We start from the raw sequence: 18995 nt of genomic DNA, 5'->3' as shown, positions 1-18995 counted from the left end.
GGAGCCCGATGTGGGACTCGATCCCAGGTCTCCAGGATCACGCCCCGGGCCGAAGGCGGTGCCAAACTGCTGAGCCACCCAGGCTGCCCCCAGCCTTCTCTTGAAGGTCCAAGGTGTCCCTTGGCATGGCCTTCAGGTTCCCTGGTACCTTGCGGTACATGTCTGTCTGTCCCATAGAGTAACAGCTCCTGAGGATTGAGCCTGTGTCCTCACCTGGTGTCCCCACTGCCTGGCCTGGTGACAGCAGGAATGAGTGACCATTACTAAGTGCCTGTCAGGCCCCAGATACCACATGATATGCTTTAAATATATATTCTATTTAAAAATTAAAGCTATTTATTTATTTATTTATTTATTTATTTATTTATTTATTGGTTTTATTTGTTAGAGAGAAGGAGCTCCTAGGGAAGGAAAGGGAAAAGCAGACTCCCTGCTGAGCAGGGACCACCTCCACCCCCAACCTCAGACCTGGGGCTGTGATCCCAGGACCCCAGGATCACAACCTGAGCTGAAAGCAGTGCTTCACCCACTGAGCCACCCAGGCGTTCCCTAAAGGACTTTAAGAATTAATAAAACAAAGAATGGCTCAGAAAGTATTGATTGGACTTGGAGCCCTCACGTGCTGGTCCAGCAACCACAGCCCTGGTGGTAGTTCAAGCCCCATGTTTTCAGGGTTCATGTTTGCCACATGGCAGTGGGTGTTCTCATTCGCACTGACCCGGGGACAACCTGAGGGCCTATGGGTACTCCAGAGGTGGCAGAACCAGCATGGGGCCCGTAGGTGTGCCCGGGAGCCCTGTGTCTTGGCCCCTTCCCCAGCAAGTGTCTCCTTGGACCAGAGAGTGGCCATCCCTGCCCATGCCTGAGCTCAGAGCTCAGGATGAGTGAGCCTGTTGAGGGATCGCTCATGTTCTTCCTTCTTCCCAGCTTGATAAGATGGGATCCACACATAACACTGTGCAAGTGTACAGTGATTTGAGGCACATATGTCCTGTGAAATCAGCACAAAATAAGGTTGGTTATCCCTGTCACCACACATAGTTGTCATGTGTGCATGCCAGGGTGTGATGGGGGTATGTGTGTGAATGAACCACATTTTATTTATCTGTCTGTGTGTGGATGTTTTGCTGTTTCCATGTCTTGGCTGCAGTGAGTGTGGGGATGCGACTGTGTCCTTGTCGTCTTGCTTTCCTCTCCTAAAGATGCGTGCCTAGTGGTGGGATTGCTGGGTGACCACCAGTGCACAGTGAAGGAGGCAGGGATGGAGCAGAGAAGAGGAGGAGGGGCTGCTGGGCCTGACACATCCCTCTTCCCCATCCCCAGGAGCCCTGCTCACCTGGCTCCTGGCTCCGGGGATTTGGAAAGCCTCTGACAGTTTGGCAGTGATGCCTCCAAAAATGGGGGGTCCCAGTGGCTAACCAGAGTCACTTCTGCTGTAGTTGAAGTTCTTCTGTACTTAAAAAATCTGCTCTTTGTCTAAGTATCAAAATCAAGAATAACTCCAACTGTTGATTCTGTGATGATGAGGGCTTTAGCTGCTTTTTAGAAATTTTGTTAATTTTATAATTTTTAAAATTTAAATTCAATTTGCCAACATAGCATAATACCCAGTGGCTTTTGCTGCTTTTATTTCGAGGCATTCTCCACACCCTGCTAGACTTTGCTGATTGTGTGGTTATGGTATAACAGCATTGCTATGAAGTTGTTTCTTCTATCATGTGTGTATTATTTTAACAATGTTTTGTGGCATTAACATTCTCCTAAAATTTTTATGCCATTTCTAAACAGCTTTATTGAGATATAGTTGATATGTAGTAACTGCATATTTAAAACGTACAGGTTGATAAGTTTTGACATTTGCATACACTGACAAAACGATGCCCATGGTCACGGTGGATACCCACCCGTCACCTTCATCCCCAAGCCACCACTGATCTGCTTTCTGCCTCCATAGATCACTTTGCATTTTCAGTAATTTTACATAAATGCATTATCCAGTATATATCTTTTTTTTGTCTCATTTCTTTCACTCAGCATAATTATTTTGAGGTCCATCCTCATTATGGCAGGTTTCAGTAGTTCATTCTGGTTTGTTACTGGTATTGGGATGAATATTCTGCAATAGATCCATTCACCTGTTGATGAACATCTGGGTTGTTTCCAGTGTTCGGAGGTAACAAATAAAGCAACTATGAATAGTCATGTACAGACTTTTGTGTGGATCTGTGCTTTCATTTCTCTGGGGTACATGCCTCCTTACCTGTGCATGGAGCAAGGGTGCGCCCTCCCCCCTCCATGGAGGAGGAGGAGGAGGAGGAGGGGTGCAATGTCCCCATGCAGGTTCCAGTCTGTATGGTACCGGACAAAGAGGGAATAAGAGGCATTTGGGTTGGGAGGGAAGCAGCAAAACTGCCTGTTCTTAGGTGACCTGTCATCTATGTGGCAGGTCGGGTGGAATCTCCAGGAAAGCTGCTAGAGCTGGTAGGTAAATTTAACAAGATAGGGTACAAGGTCACTTTATACGAGTCCACGGTATTACTATTCATTTGTAATAAACAATCAGAAATTGGAATAATGCAATTACAAAAGAATAAAATGTGAAACCAGAATGAGTCTGATAAAAGACATGCGTATTGGAAACTAAAGTGCTGCTGGAAGACAAGACCTTCATGGACAGATGACACCAAGTCCATAGGATTCAATGTGAAGATACTCCTTTCCCCAACCCCCTTTCTCCCTTCCCCCCACATCTCCCCTTCTACCAGGTCCCCCCTACCCCTGGTTCCCCCATCCCCCTCTTCCCCCCCAAGGCGTCCCCTCCTGCCAGGTGCCCCTTCCCCCCAGGTCTCCCCCAGATGCTCCCTCTCCTCCCCTGCAACCACCAGCTTGTTCCCTACATTTCTGGGTCTGTTTCTGCCTTTTTTTTTTTTTAATACTTTTTAAAAAAAATATTTTTATTTATTTATTCATGAGAGACAGAGAGAGGCAGGCTCCATGCAGGGAGGCCAACACGGGACTCGATCCTGGGACTCCAGGATCACATCCTGAGCCAAAGGCAGGCTCAACCACTGAGCCACCCAGGCATCCCTTTTTAAAAATATTCTACCAGGTGAAACCACCTGATACCTGTCTGAAATGTGCTGACCTCAGGTGTACATTTCCACCACTTCCTAGTCAGTCCCACCCTCTTGGAAGCACAGATTAGTTTTGCCTGTTCTAGAATTTTGCATAAATGGTTAACATCTAATTTTAAAACATGTTTATTTTTTTAATTTTAATTTTTAAAGTTTTCTTTTTTCATTTCAGAGAGAGAGTGCATGTGCATGAGTGGCGGGAGGAACGGTGGGGGGAGGGGCAGAGGGAGAGGCAGGCTCCCCCTAAGCAGGGAGCCCCACATGGGGCTCCATCCTGGGACCCCGAGATCATGACCTGAGTCTAAGGCAGAGGCTTAACCGACTGAGCCACCTAGGCACTCCTTGAAACATGTTTATAATAATAATTTATTTAAAAGATTTAACTGGTTTACTGCACTTTGGTCCTTTCATGGAAGTTGAGAAACCTCCCCATTTTTGAATTTTGTATTTTAATTCCTCTCCAGACAGTTGATGTACCTTCAGATAGTTTTTTTATAAAAAGTGTCTGGTCAATCTCTTTTCTGAGCCCCAATGAATGACAGGATGACATTCGGTTACCAGTACACCTGGACACTGCCTTGGCTGGCATGGGATCATGACCTGGTTCCATTGTCTGCCACAGTCAATGTCGCCAAGTCTGAGGCCACCTTGAGTTTTGTTCCTTGGCAGGTAATCTCCTTTCTCCATCTGGATGCTTGTGGACATTTTTTTGTTTCACCTTCATTTTTGAAATTCACATTCTGGCATCCAAGGCAGAATGTGGATATATCTTAGGAGGAAAACATTGGTGCTCATTGTTTCCTATAAAGCGATTCTGAGTAATGAGATGGACATTGGCCTCATACATCCATGTGCCTGCCACCACCAGCAGTCACCTTGGGTGACCGAGCAGGTTTTTCAGGGGTGTGGCCTCTACCAGGTGTCTGGGGGCTCTCTGCATTGAGGAGCTGATCCTAGATGGTGAATTCTCACCCCCTACGACTGGATTTGGATTTTATTTATTTTTTTATTTTTATTTTTTAAAAAAATTTTATTTATTATTTATGATAGTCACACAGAGAGAGAGAGAGAGAGAGAGAGGGGCAGAGACACAGGCAGAGGGAGAAGCAGGCTCCATGCACCGGGAGCCCGACGTGGGATTCGATCCCAGGTCTCCAGGATCGTGCCCTGGGCCAAAGGCAGGCGCTAAACTGCTGCGCCACCCAGGGATCCCTGGATTTAGATTTTAGAAACAGCCAAGGAAATTTGGTGCTAAATTCTGGTGAAGGGGGCCAGGTGAGGCATGTACTTTTCAGCAAGAATAAATGGTGCCTGTAATGTAACAACGCAAAAGCTTCCTCCACGCCAGTTTTTAGAGAGGAGTTTTATTTATTTATTTATTTTAAAGATTTTATTTATTCATGAGAGAGAGAGAGGCAGAGATACAGGCAGAGGGAGAAGCAGGCTCCATGCAGAGAGCCCGATGTAGGACTCAATTCTGGAACTCCAGGATCACGCCGTGGGCTGAAGGCAGGCGCTAAACCCCTGAGCCACCCAGGGATCCCCAGAGAGGAGTTTTAAAAAGTTGTTTCAGCATCCATGCCTCTGTGCCTTTGTGTATGCTGTTCCTGCTGGGAGTGCCCTTCCTGGGGCTCAGGCTTGCACCTGTCACCTCCCCAGGGTCCCTAGAATGCGTTTCCTCCCTGCCTTGCTGCTCCATGAGCAACACGGGAAATGGTTTTCTGCTTTTTGAATCTGGTGCTAGTAAATTCAGTGAAAATGGAGAATTTGGGAAGTGTTGGGAAACAGTGGCATTCTGAGCTCACCACCTTGAAGTAGCCAACATTCCCTGTGGCTGAATTTTAGCGCTTAACCGTCTGTATGATGTAAATACTCCTGCTGCTGATTGCAGGCCACGGACAAATGGAGTCTTGCAGGAGGGCGCGAGCATACTACTGTGACAGTCATCCCCACACCCCCCCCACTTTCCCAGCATGCGGGTGCTGTGCTGTCTCTGCCGCACTGTCCATGTGCTGTGTGTGTGTCCCGTGCACCCATCGGGTCACACTCCTTGTCCCACAGCATGTCCAAGGAGGCCCAGACCAAGGGGCTTCTCCAAGGGGGCAGAGCTTTCTTGTCTATTCGTGGGTTGTTCTGTCTGGAGCTCGCTGCCACCCCTGTGAGGAGCCACACAGGGCTGTGCCTCCCGGTCTTCTGTTCACTGGTGTTGGGGCAAGGCTGCCTGGAGGGACCTGAAGACTCTGTGCTTGGCCCAGGACATCCCTGTGGGCAGCAGAGCCATGACTGGCGCTGGCTGCTGTCATGTTCGTGTGCGACCTGATGAACGGGTGACAGGGAGCTGAGCAGCCTTCGTTGTAGGGGGTCAAAGGCTGCTTCCTGCATGGCCCAGTCCAGGACCTGGAAGGGCCCTGCTGCCTGACAGCCACGTGCAGTGATGAGCCCCTCTGTACATCTCAGGGGTTTAGCCTTTTCCTTCTAGGTGGGTCCAGAGCACATCCAGACCAAGCTGAGTTCCTCAGGAGCCCAGGTGAGGGCAATGAGGGCCCCCCAGGAGGTGAGAAGTACGCCTGCTGCCAGCCTCTGTTTGCCTGGCATAAATGGCTTCCAGTTTCAGGGGTGGTGGAAGGGTCTGTGTTAGGTCTGTGTGGCAGCTTTCCGAGGGGCCACCAAGGTGTGCGATGTCACAGATGTAAGTATGACGGGCCTTGAGATCTTGCTCCGAATCCTTCACTTGCTGATGAGGAAGCTGAGGCCAAGGGAGGGGAACTGGTGTGCTCAAGGTCATAGAACAACTGGTGGCGATGCTGAGACAAAGTCCCAGGACTCCCACCCGGAGCTTGTCTCCTGTTCTTCATGTCCCCGAGAGAGCAGGAGACCCGTGCCCTCTACTGGAGGCTGGCAGAGGACGTGCAGTTTGAGCGCTTTGGAGCATGACCTACTTTCTGGGCTTTTCCAGACTTCCCTGAGGAGGCCAAGGCCACCTGGCATGTCCTGTTCAGGTAAATCAAGCCATACCAGGGTAGGGGGGGTGGCACAGGGTCACTTCCCAGGAGGGAACACGCCTGGTGTGCTGGGGGACGAGGAGCAAAGAGACCGGTGCATGTCCAGGGCTGTTGGTCAGGGCTGGGACCTGGGAGGTGGAGGCCCGGCCTTGCACGAGGCCTCTGTTCATCTGGGCGTTGAAGCCGTCTGCTAGCAGTGTTCCTTGTCATGACAGCTCTGGTGAATTTGCAGACACATCTAGCCCTGAGCCAGCGGCACATGGGTCCCTGGGGGCTCCTGCAGCAGGGGCTGGCCGGTCCTGAAGAGGACTGCAGGCCTGGGCCGGGTGCTGTTCCAGCATCCGTGCTTAGCGCCTGCCCTGTCACCACTAGCGCCACAGTGGGGAGCTCACACCTTGCTTTTGCCACGCGGGCATTGCACTTTACTGCGCGCGCTCATGGGGATGATTTCATTTCATTCTCATGATAGCGCTGTCCTTGTTCCCATTTTGAAACGAAGATACAGGGGCACGGAAAGGTGAAGGGTCTCTGCAGAGTGGGCGGTCCGGCTCCTCACCTGCTCGTCCTGCAGGGGTCTAGGGACTGTGACTGTCTCCCCCAGGTCCCAGACCGTGCAGCCAGAAACGGGGGTGGGGCTGGAATTAAGCCTCTGTTCCAGTTTTCGTGTTCCCCCCTCCCCCGCCCCCAACCTGTGGGCATGTGTGGGGAAATGAATTCTACTAAGCAGTCAAGGAAAACACAGAAATAGAGAAATGGATATGAGCACAGGGCAGACGGCTGATGCCAGTCTGGGATGCTGAACCTTGAGTGGGCTTGCCTGGCTCCCCACACCTGCCTCTACTCCTTGGTACCCTCTTGGCATGTCCGGCTGACCTTGACTCTCACACCCCTCGCCCCCCGCAGGTCTTCTGCCTCCTGCTCTGGGAGGAGGTCCTGACTACGGCCCCTGATGTGCTGTCTGAGCCCATCTTGAGCTGGGAGTGTGCAGCCATCCGGAGTCAGCCCTGGAGCGGGCTCCGCTGCGCCCTTTGGTGGCCCTGGGCCCAGAGCAGCTTCTCCACACACTTTGGAGCTCGAATGCCTGCCTACTGTGTCATACCTGTGGTTTTCTAAAATCCAGTGAGCTTGGGAGGTCCACATGGTATGTGCTGGACATGCAGGCTCCAGGCAGGTGCACATCGGGGTTTGCTCATCCTGGGTTTCCTTCCATCATCTGTCTCCACAGGCCTCACTTTGGTGACATGGATGGGAACCCGATCTGCTCAGCAAACCATCTGTTACCTGAGCTCCCGGTAAGCCATTCTAGAGCCTCTCTTGCCCTCCTCTCTCCGTGTTTCTCAGGGTCACTGGTGGCGGTGGCAGCTATCTCCCTGCAAGGGTTAGGGTTCTGTTCAGTGGGTACCTTATGGTCACGCTCCCGTGCCATCTCCCTCCTTGCTCACGTTGTCTCCTGTGTCCTTCTCCAGGGCAAGATGTCCCACAGAACCCTTTGTCCAGTGCCGCAGCCCCACCACTCTGCTCAGCAGTGCTCCCTGCCACCATCTGCAGCCCGCAAAGCTGGGCCTGGGCTCCCTCACGGTATGCCCAGCATCTAGCACAGTGCCAGGTGGGCAAGATGCACTGTCATACACGTGGACCAGACTGTGAACCTGAGGTGGGCCTCTGTACATGCTGACAGGTGTCTTGTGGGGGAGAAGAAATTAATGATGCAAGAGAGAGCAGGCAGGGGCAGGAGCTGAGTCCCTGAGAGGGAGAAGGGGGGCCAGACCCTGGGACTGGTGCAAGGACACCACTCCCACAGGAGTGGGGCACAGAGGGCAGTCTGGGTGAGGGGAAGCTGGTGGTCTGCTCACAGAGGGATGCTTGGGCTCCTGCCAGGTCACACGAGGTCTCTTCCCAGGAGGCAAGAGTGAGGTCCCGGAGGAGGTGGTGCTGGCATGGGTCGTGGGCAGGTGGGGGGGGCGGTGGGGGGTGAGGGATGACAGCCATCCTTCCAGGGAAGTGTGCTGGGGCCATGGGGCATGGGGGCACCCCCTCCCACACACTGACTTCCCATTGGCCCTGGCTATTTATTCCATGGCTAAAGCTTTGTTCCTTCCCTTCGTCAGTGGGGTGTCTGTGGTGGAAATCTGGGGGAGGGCCTGAACCAGAGGGATGGAAGGAGGAGGGAGGCCAGGGCTGGGTGCCCTCAGTGGGATAAAACCAGGCCACTTTGTGGGCCCAGGACAGGGCCCAGGACAGCGGCAGGAGCCCTGGATGGGCACCCCCCCCCCGCTGCCCCCCGCAACAGGCAGGGCTGGAGGCAGAGCTGGCTTCCTGGTTCTACTGCTCTGGATGAGCCTGGCGTGGGAGAGGGCAAGTCTCAGGTGGTGACTCCCATGTGGGATTCCTGAGTGAGAAAGGAAGCGGGGCTGCTGGGGCCATGTGTCAGAAGGCGGAGCGGGGGGGGGGACCCTGAACTCCTGCTCTCGCTCAGTCCCCCAATCCCTTCTGCCACCAGTGTCTCTTCCATTGTCCCTGCTGAGCATGGGGTCGGCTAGAACCCAGGGTCCTGTGCCCGTGCTGCCTGCGCCAGCTGGGGGGGCCAGTTCCCCAGCCGGCTCTCACCAACCCCGGAGCCTGACAGCCTGTCCGAGGAGCAGAGACCCCACCTGATTCTCCCACTGGCAGGGGGGCCACTGGGGGATCTGAGGCTCAGGCCCACCAGTGACTTGCCCCAGGCTTCACTTTGGTAGCTGAGCCCCGGCAGGGTACACGGGCTGGGGGGTGGGGGTCCCAGATTCCAGAAGGACAGAATGCTTTGCTGTTCTGCTGAGGCTTCCTGCTGTTTGCCTGGCAGACTGGGTAGGCAGGAAAGATTATTTTCAGAGAATTTGTGTAAGAAGAGAGAAGTAGGCTCCATGTAGGGAGTCCGATGTGGGACTCAATCCTGGGTCTCCAGGATCGCACCCCAGGCTGCAGGCGGTGCCAAACTGCTGCACCACCGGGGCTGTCCTGTTTATTTCAATTTTTTGAGGGTTTATTGCTAATGCATAGAAATGCAACTGAGTTTTCTTTTTAAGATTTTATTTATTTATTCATGAGAGACACAGAGAGAGGCAGAGACACCGGCAGAGGGAGAAGCAGGCTCCCTGCGGGGAGCCCTATACGGGACTCGATTCCAGGACCCTGGGATCACAACCTGAGCCGAAGGCAGACGCTCAACCACTGAGACACCCAGGTGCCCCCTAAGCTTTGTATATTGATCTTATATCCTGCAAGCTGGTTAAACTCACTTATCATTTCTAGTAGCTTTTTTGGAGACTTTCATCAAATTTTCTCCATAGGTTATTATCATGACATCTCTGAATAAGACCGTTTCGCATCTTCCTTTCTATTTTAGTTGCTTTTAATTTCTCCTTCTTGTCTTGCTGCACTGGCTGGAGCCTCACGTTGACCTGGCTGGTTGTGAGAGTGGATGTGGATCATTCTCCACCTGTGAGCTGGAGGCTTTTTTTTTTTTTAAAGATTTTATTTATTTATTCATAGAGACAGAGAGAAAGAGGCAGAGACACAGGCAGAGGGAGAAGCAGGCATCATACAGAGAGCCTGATGTGGGACTCGATCCAGGGTCTCCAGGATCACGCTCTGGGCTGCAGGCGGCGCTAAACCACTGCGCCACCGGAGCTGCCCCGCTGGAGGCTTTTTGTAGACGTCCTTTACCAGGTTGAGATGGTTTGCTCCATTCCTAGTTTTCTGAAGGTTTTTGTTAACCAGGAATTTGTGTTGAATTTTTTCAAACAAATACGTCTTCCACAACTATAATATCTTATTATTTTTTTTTCTGTTTTAGTTTGTTAATTAGGTGAGTTATATATTGATTATCAAATCTTGAAAAAACCTTGCTTTCCTTGGCTAAATACCACTTGATCATGTGTTGTTATCATTTTTATATATTGTTGGATTCAATTTGCTATATTTTGATTTAGGCTTATGGCTATGTTTATTTTTTTATTTTTTATTTTTATTTAATTAAAAATTTTTTTTTCTTGGAGTTCAATTTGCCAACATATAGCATAACACCCAGTGCTCATCCCAGCAAGTACCCTCCTCAGTGCTCATCACCCAGTCACCCCAACCCCCCGCCCACCTCCCTTTCCACTACCCCTAGTTCATTTCCCAGAGTTAGGTGTCTCTCATGTTTTGTGACCCTCACTGATATTTTCACTCATTTCTCTCCTTTCCCTTTATTCCCTTTCATTAATTTTTATATTCCCTAAATGAATGAGACCATATAATATTTGTCCTCTGATTGACTCATTTCACTCAGCATAATACCTTCCAGTTCCATCCACTCTTGTGGCTATGTTTATGAGGAATTTTGACCTGCATTTTTTTTAAAGATTTTATTTATTTATTTATTCACGAGAGACACAGAGCGAGGCAGAGACACAGGCAGAGGGGGAAGCAGGCTCCAAGGAGCCCGATGTGGGACTCGATCCTGGGTCTCCAGGATCACACCCTGGGCCAAAGGCAGCGCTAAACCGCTGAGCCACCCAGGCTGCCCTGATCTGCATTTTCTTTTCTCATAATGTCTCTGTCGAGTTTTGGTGTCATGGTAATTCCAGCCTCACACAGTGAACAGGCAATATCCCTTCCTCCTCAATTTTTTGGAAGTGTCTGTAGGACACTTTTAAATGCTGGGAAGGATTGGCTGCTGAATTTGCCTGGGGCTGGGCTTTTCTTGTGGGAAGACTTTAGACTAGAAATCCAACTTCTTTGCTAGATGTAGGATTATTCATGCTATTTATTTCCTCCCATGTGAACTTTGGTAGTTTGTGCCTTTCAAACTAAGGTAGTTGTCAAGCTGGTCGGCAGAATTGTTTGCAGCATTTCCTCAAGGTCCTCTTGGTATCTGAGCATCCATAGGGATGTTACCTTTTCAAACCTGAGGTCAACAAATTTTTGTCTTTTCTCTTTTTTTCTAGTTGGTCTAGCTAGAGAGTCATCAAAAAAAATTTTTTTTTTTTTTTAAATTTCTCAAAGATCCACCTTTTGGTTGCATGGAGTTTTTCCTAATGCTTTTATGCTTTCTGTTTCAGAGTTTTGTACTTGATACTCCTTGTTTTCATTTACTTAGGGTTATTTCCCCCTTCCCCCATCTAATTTCTTAGCATAAAAGCTGAAGTTGTTGCTTGGAGACCTTCATTCTCCTGTGATACTGGTGATGAAGTTTTGGAATATAGGTGAAGTTTGGTGGGGTGAGGTCCGGAGCTGACGACCAGGAAAGAATTCTTGAGATGTCTTTGGTGCAAAATGTGTTTTTTTTTTTTTTTTTTTCCAAATGTGGTTTTATTAAAGCCCTGGGATGGGCCCCACGGGCAGGAAGAGCTGCTGCCCCAGGGATGTGAGGGGTGGCTGATTATATACCTGGGAGTTGGAGGGGTTTGGCGATAGCGTACTCTGAGGAATTTTGGGAGCAAGGTTTCCAGGACCTTGAGGGGGCTAGCTGTGGTTGGGGAAAGGTCACTTATTACCGTCTAATAAACACTGAGTCATGAGACCCTTCAGATGGATATGGGTGGGCCATGTGCTTGGCGGATGACTGCCAACATGTATCTTGGGGGGTAGAGATAAAGGAAATTTCTGAAGGATTATTTATTTATTTATTTATGAATTTTTATATGTTAAGGTAGACTTCCAGCCTCCTGGGGGTCGGGCTAAGATTGCCTTTGCCCTTAGCAAAGTATGAACATCGAGGCAGTGGAGTCTGTAGAGGAATGTCCCTTTGCCTGTTTCAAGGACTTGTCAATGTGCTGTCCCAGGCTCGTGCTTTGTCCTCAGCTAGCCCCGTGTTCCTCCATCACTAGTATTTGGTGTGATCAGTTCTAAGTGCAGTTTCTGTGCAAATTACAATTTATTGTGTTTTCTTTTCATTCAAAATACTTTCTGTTGTCTCATTTGATTTCTTTTCTGACCCTTGGGTCCTTTGGAAGTGAGTCATTAGTTTGCAAATGTTGCAGGCTTTTGTGATCTTTCTGCTACTGATTTCTGATTGAGTTTTGTCATCATCAGAGAATACTTAAAAAAAAAGATTTTATTTTTTATTTGAGAGAGAGCACATGCGTGCGCATAAGCAGGGGGAGGGGCAGAGGGAGAAGCAGGCTCCCTGCTGAGCAGAGGGCCCTACATGGGACTTGATCCCAGGATCCTAGGATCATGACCTGAGTTGAAGGCAGACGCCTAATGGACTGAGCCACTTAGGTGCCCCCAGGGAATACTTTTATGTAACTTAAATTCTTTGAGATTCTTTGAGATTTATTCTGTGGCTCTGGGTGAAGCCTGTGTGAGTGAACGTGTCAGGTGTGAACAGTGTGTGTTGTGCTGCTGAGTGGACAGACCTGTCACGGTCACCTGGGCTGACGGTGTCGTGTAAGATACACCCTTACCTGCTTCGATATCCTTTCTGACTTTTTCTTTGCTTCATGCTTATTCCCTTCTCACTCCCTTGGCTTCACGTCCCTGTGAAGGGGAATAGCGTCACCGTGGTGGCATTCCACCAGTTGTGGCTCACCCCCTGCCCTGGAGGTGTGGCTGTCCTTCCCTGAGACATCTGGCCACACAGGAAGCTCCTGAGAAAAGGTTGGATTCTGTTATAAGAAAGTAGGAGTGGTGGCTGTTGGGGTCTGTTTCCCTGTCTGAGGGTCTTCCGGTGCTCAGATGTCTGACCGTGTCAGTGCTTTGGCCAACCCCCCCAGTGGCTACCCAGTGACTCCTGACAGGATCCAAAGTCCCTAGAACAGATCCACAGCCTCCGGCGACCTGCCCTCCACCCAGCTGTCTGGCCTCATCCCTGCTTCTCCCGGGCTCACACCCTTCTGGCCCATGCAGGGCATCCGGGAACCTGTCTGGGGTCTGCCTGGCATCCACATGCCCCTCTCCTGGGTCTCTGTGCTCAGCGTGAGCCTCTTATGCTTGGGGCAGATGAGCATCTTCCGAAGGGAGCTATAGCCCTGCTGGCATAGCCCTGAGGGTGTCCCCCGACACCCCAGGCCCAACACACTGGACAAGTGCTGTGCAATCAGGCCTTTCCCATGTTTCTCATGTGTTCCTGGTCTGGGGACCTTCACTGAGCCACCCAAGGCAGGATTCAGGGGAGACCCTGGATCTCGTAACTGTGGCCACCTGGTCACCCAGCCCTGTCATTCCTACCTTCAGATGCCTCTCAGATTTCCCTCGTTCCCTCCTCACTGGCTGAGTGCAGCCCCTGCCCCCCCAACGGCTGCTGCAGCATCCACAGTGGCCTCCCTCTGTCCATGCTGCCCTCTGTCTACACTGCCCTCCATCCACACTGCCCTCTCTCCACACTGTCCTCTGCCTACTCTACCCTACATCCACATTTCCCTCTGTCCACACTGTCCTCTGCCCACTCTGCCCTCCATCCACACTGTCCTCCATCCACACTGTCCTCTGTCCACACTGTCCTCTGCCCACTCTGCCCTCCATCCACACTGTCCTCCGTCCACACTGTCCTCTGTCCACACTGTCCTCTGCCCACTCTGCCCTCCATCCACACTGCCCTCTGTTCACACTGCCCTTCCGGCCCATGCAGGGCATCCGGGAACCTGTTTGGGGTCTGCCCGGCACCCATGTGCCCCTCTCCTGGGCCTCTGTGCTCAGCATGAGCCTCTTATGCTCAGGCAGATGAGCATCTTCTGAAGGGAGCTATAGCCCTGCTGGCGTAGCCCTGAGGGTGTCCCCCGACACCCCAGGCCCAACACACTGGACACATGGCTGCCAGACTGTGTGGGCAGCACCAAGTGAAGCTCTTGTGATGTCCTGCGCTCCCGCTCTGACCACCCCTACCAGCCACGAGGCCCTTTCACCTGCCTTCTCCTCATCCCTGGGCCCCTGTCTTGAGGAGTGTCCTCACCCTCATGTGAGCCTGTCTCCAGCGTGACCGGGGCCAGAGGCTTGCTTTCAGTGGGACTCTCGTGTCTTCTGCCCCCGTTGGCTCCCGGGGTGCTGCCGCTCACGCTCTCTGCCCCTGGAAAGGCCCCCCCACCGTCTGCTTCCCAGGCTGGGCACAGCCCCCAGCTCTGTTCTGTTTGTCACTTAATGTCCTGTGGCTCCTCTGTGCTCCAGGCTCCAGGGTACTGGGGGCCCGTGCTCGGGAGCTCCTGTTCAGGGGCGGGCTGGAGGGCTCCTAGGCTCAGCACACACTCTGATTACTACGGACAGCGAGCTGGGGCGGGGGTAGGTGGGGTGTCGGTAGAGTGGATATCAGAGGCCCTGCCATAGCTGGCACGGCTTTCCTGAGGGTGATGGTTTCATGGGGACTTGGTGGCCAGGTCAAGAGGGCGGTAGGGTTGGTGAGGCCGTCAGGCTCTTTGAGCCACCAGAGGAGCCAGTGTGGCAGCTGGGGTGGGGAGGGTGCCCCCGGGGGGTACAGGTGCCCCAAGGAGGACTTTGGCTTTTATCCTGAGAGCTCTGGGAAGCCTTAAAGGTCCAGTTGGGTTGGGTTAGGTTGGATAGGAAGCGGAGGAGCAACATGACCAGATTTGCATTTTCTAAAGATTTCTCTGCTGCCAGAGGGGTGGCCATGGGGCCCATGGGGTGAGGGATGTGACTTGGACCCGAGGGGTAGGGAGACAGGGAGGGGGATGTTGCAGGCTGTCACGAGGCTGGGTCACCAAGACCAGGGGATGCAGGTGCTGGGACTCTGCCTGAAGGGGATGCTGGGCCCTGGAGGGGTGTGGGGAGCAGGTTGAGAACCTCTGGGGGACACAGAGGTGACCCCTCATGGAGGCACATGTGTGGGCACAGCAGGGGGGAGTGAACAGCTGGATAGGTGCTTTTGGGCTTGTGGAGCTCTCCTCAGGTGACCATGGGAAGGCCCTCGATGCTCTTTCTCGCCTGGCAGGCCACCTGCTCAGCTGGTTGCCCAGATGAGAGTGGGTGTGAGGTGGGTGGGATGTGGGGGCCTTGCTGTTTCTCAGTCTTTGCTGCTGAGCTGGGGCTGTGGCCTGGCTGCTGGCAATGCTCCGGCTCACGGGCTTGGAACACCATCCCACCACTGACACACAACCTGTGGAGGCCCAGGGTTGTGTTTTCATTCGAGCGGTACAACCCGCAGAAGGCTCAGCTCACCCACCTCTTGGCTGGGCCCCACTCATTCATTCATTCATTCCCCCACCAGGTGCTGGGCTCCATGGAGGGCTCCGGGTAGGTCATGGCCAGGAGACCGGCTGGTCCTGCCCCTTGAACTCACTTCATGTGCATCAGGACACCAGCGTTGCTGCCTTCAGGTGGTGGGTCCAGAGCACAGGATCTTCCCTTCCACCTGAGCTGGTGGAGGTCGGGGGTCTGTGGGTGGTGCTGCTGGTGGGAGTTTCCTCTCCAGCCACACACACCTGATGGAGGCTCAGAGCTGTAACACACAGAATGGCCAGAAGCTGGCCAGGGCCCGAGGGTGGTGGGTGGCTGAGTGCAGCGTACACCTGTGAAGGGCAGTTTGGCGCTTCCCAGTAAGAACGCCAAACAGGTGGAAGTATTGTTGATGTGTTATCAATTGCTATTGATTATGTTGATGTGTTAATGAGATGAGACAATGTATCTGTGAGGTTTCCATTAACGAAATGAGCAAAACACCTCACCTCAGGAGCACACTCATGTTTGTAAACTGTGGTCAACAGTTGTGTGGGGAAAGCACCACGCAAAGACTGAATTGTGCTGTGTGTTAGCAATACTTAATTTAGGTAGATGTACTATACATGATTTTTCTGCTCCTTTATTGTTTTCTGTTGTTTCCACATTTTTCCACACCAGCAAGCATTACTATGAACATTCAGAAAAGCAAATAAAACATGGAAACCCTCTTATATTTGCAAACTGGCATAGATTAGGAAAGTATTTTCTGGGATGTAAGCAGAGCTTGTCTGGCCTGTAGGATGACACACACACTGCTAAGCGGGATGTGGGCTGAGTGGGCATTGAGTGCTCTCTGGCTCCTATGCTCTGGGATTCAGTTAAACTCCATATGAGTTGAGAAGTTCACAATCTAGTCAGAAAATCAGACTTACTTATCAACTTGTCCATTAATTCACAAATGTGCATGGAGTTCCTATCTGTTCCTGGTGTCCTGCATGCCGGGGCACACACATGTGATTACAATGCCACGTGAGGCTTGGCAGTGGGGAAATACAGATCAAAAGCACGATGAGATACCCCCTCATGCTGGGCAGAACGGCTGACAGTAACAAGTCAGGAAATGACAGATCAGCGAAGATGTGGAGAAAGGGGAATCTTGTACACAGTTGTTGGGAATGTAAGCTGGTGCAGCCACTCTGGAAAGCAATACGAATGTTCCTCAGAAAGTTGAAAATAGGGGTACCCTATGACTCAGCAATTGCACTACTAGGTACTTACCTCAAAGATACAAATGTAGTGATCCAAAAGGGCACCTGCACCCCAATGTTTATAGCAGCAATGTCCACAACAGCCCAACTATGGAAAGAGCCCAGATGTCCATCGATGGATGAGTGGATAAAGAAGATGTGGTATATATACACAATGGAATATCCCTCAGCCATCAGAAGAAATACCTACCATTTACATTGACATGGATGGAACTAGAGGGTATTATGCTGAGTGAAATAAGTTCATCAGAGAAAGACAGTTATGATAGGATTTCACTCATATGTGGAATTTAAGAAGCAAAACGGGATCATAGGGGAAGAGAGGGAAAAAAAAGATGAAATCAGAGAGGGAGACAAACCCCAAGAGACTCTTAATCATAGGAAACAAACTGAGGGTTGCAGGAGGGGAAGGGGGATGGGGGACCGGGTCACTGGGGAACGGGCATGAAGGAGGGCATGGGATGGGATGAACACTGGGTATTGTGTAGACGGATGAATCCTGACCTCTACCTCTGAAACCAATAATACACTAAATTAAAAGAACAAACAATACCAGAGAGAAATGCCTTGGTGGGTGTCGCTACAAAGAGTAGGAGGCACTTGGCAGAGGAAGCAGCTGACCCAGTTTGGGGCTGTGGGGATCAGGGAAGGCCTCACAGCGGAGGCTCATTTGAACAGGGCCTTGAGGGATGAGTAAGAATTCTCTTGGCAGCTTATAGAGGGAAACAGAGCTGATACCATGTTGGGAGTTACTTTTGGAGATGCTACGGGTGCTGTGGGGGAGGATGGGACTGTTGTCCCCATGCCAGCCTTGAAGCACAGGAAAAGAGTCAAAGGTCTGATTGCACAGGTCACTGCAACCTCAGGAGCCCCTGCTGCTTCTCCCTTCACCTCTGAGATCTCCTTGGCCCCTCAGGACTGCCTGGTCCAGTAACTGGAAACATCTGGATCCTGCTGGCCTGGAAAAAACAGTATGACCGCCTGGATTTCTGTCCTTGCTGCAAGTTCCCACAGTGAACAGTAGTGATAATGGGTCCCTGAGAAGGTGGTTGCCACGTGGTTAGCCAAGCTCTGCTGTTCTTTCTCCTTTTTCTCATGGCCTCTCCCCTCTGCCATCCCCTTCCCCTGCCCCCCCCCCTCGGGGTTCCCCTTCCCCTGGCCATCTTTGCCTGTCCCCATTGTGAGGCCCTCGGCCTCCTTGCCTCCTCCTGCTCTGTCCCCTTGGCTCCCCACAGTTCTTTTCCTTGTCTCCCCGTCTCTGGGTCACCCCTTCAGCTTTCTCCAGGAAGGGAGTCTGAACGTGACCTGTGGGGAGGGCAGCCTTGGTGGGGGAGGGGCCTGAACCTGTCTGCTTCCCTCGATAAGCATCTGTCTGAGGAGTCAGGATTCATGGTGTGAAAATATAAAGGCTCTTTCGTTGGGCCTCCTGTCCCCCTGCTTGAGCAGAAACATCTCCAGACAGATCACTGTCAGGGCTCCCACAGGAAATTAGAGACCTCACACCATGCAGCTGCTCCCGTCACCTGCGTGGCCCGCAGGGTTTCAGGATGGGCTTCACTGTCCTGCTTGTATAGGATCATCTCTTCCGCAAATCTAATGACATTGGACGTGTGTGTCTTCTAGATAAGCAAGCTCACAATAAGGCCAGCCATTCTCATCTCAATGTGAGCCAGCGTGTCACCCTTCCTGAGTCCTGAGGACCCTGAGCTGGCACAGTTCTTGCGGTCTAGGGAGTTGTCCTGGGGGTACAATCCTTGTGGTGCAGCTGGGCTGCTGGCTGGTCTGGGGGACGCGGTGCTGGGCTCACTTCTTCCTTGAATGCTCTTTGTTAACACTTGTCCCGTCAACATCTGCTCCGGAGGAAGACGGGCCCCCATGTAGCCAACACGGCCATCCCACTCCCCCTTGGCCAGGGATCAGCCTAGCTCTGAGCATGTAACCCGTTTTTGACCATTGAGAAGGGGAGGATAGTTTTCTGGGAAAGTTTTCCTCACTATTGAAATCCAAGACAGGGGTATGTCTCTTTATTGGTTCTGGATGTTGAAGGGTGGTGATGGGATGCCTGGAAGCGCTGCCAGCCATTTTGTGATCACGGGGGGTGGCCAACATGCTGAGGACAGTGGGGCAGAAAGAAACAACCTATGTGCATGGTGACACTGCCCCCAGAACTGTCTTACCTGCCAAGTTCTTACTGTGGGAAAATAAATATCCTTGTTTTTAAACTCTTTCAAGTTGGGCTTTCTTTACCAGCGGCGACTGAGAGCATCTCAGCCCATGGATACAGGGAGGTCCCAGGTGGCCCACCATGGTTCAGGGGAGTATGAGTTCCTGGATGCAGGGGTGAGGAGGGGAAGTGAGCCTTGGAATCGGGAGGCTCCACGATGGAGCACCAGCCTTGCTGTCCTGTGGTGTGACAAGTCAGCCCCTCTGAGCTGACGCTCCCTCGGCTCAAAATGAGTAGC

The 18995-nt window shown here is 51.7% G+C and overlaps 1 protein-coding gene across 15 annotated transcripts in view; it reads left to right on the top strand.

Moving 5' to 3' along the window:
- The window catches only part of PMVK (phosphomevalonate kinase), a 36671-nt gene that overhangs the window by 9032 nt on the left and 8644 nt on the right, over positions 1–18995 (top strand). For 6 of the 15 annotated variants that reach the window (XR_013381572.1, XR_013381570.1, XR_013381569.1 and 3 more), the window contains exons 4-5: positions 7362–7428; positions 7603–7790. Coding sequence is in view for 11 of the 15 variants with exons in the window: in XM_077900868.1 (XP_077756994.1) it covers positions 7362–7428; positions 7603–7783 (248 nt within the window). In the remaining 4 variants the exon portion in view is untranslated. Of the gene's footprint in view, positions 1–7361; positions 7429–7602; positions 7791–15314; positions 18756–18995 lie in introns of those variants that run through there. The other 9 variants (XM_077900877.1, XM_077900864.1, XM_077900873.1 and 6 more) reach the window with 6 other exon arrangements.

This window comes from Canis aureus, chromosome 6 (genome assembly GCF_053574225.1).
Source record: "Canis aureus isolate CA01 chromosome 6, VMU_Caureus_v.1.0, whole genome shotgun sequence".
NCBI lineage: Eukaryota > Metazoa > Chordata > Mammalia > Carnivora > Canidae > Canis > Canis aureus.
The sequence above is the reverse complement of the archived record's forward strand: the minus strand, read 5'-3'. Positions and strand labels throughout refer to the sequence as shown.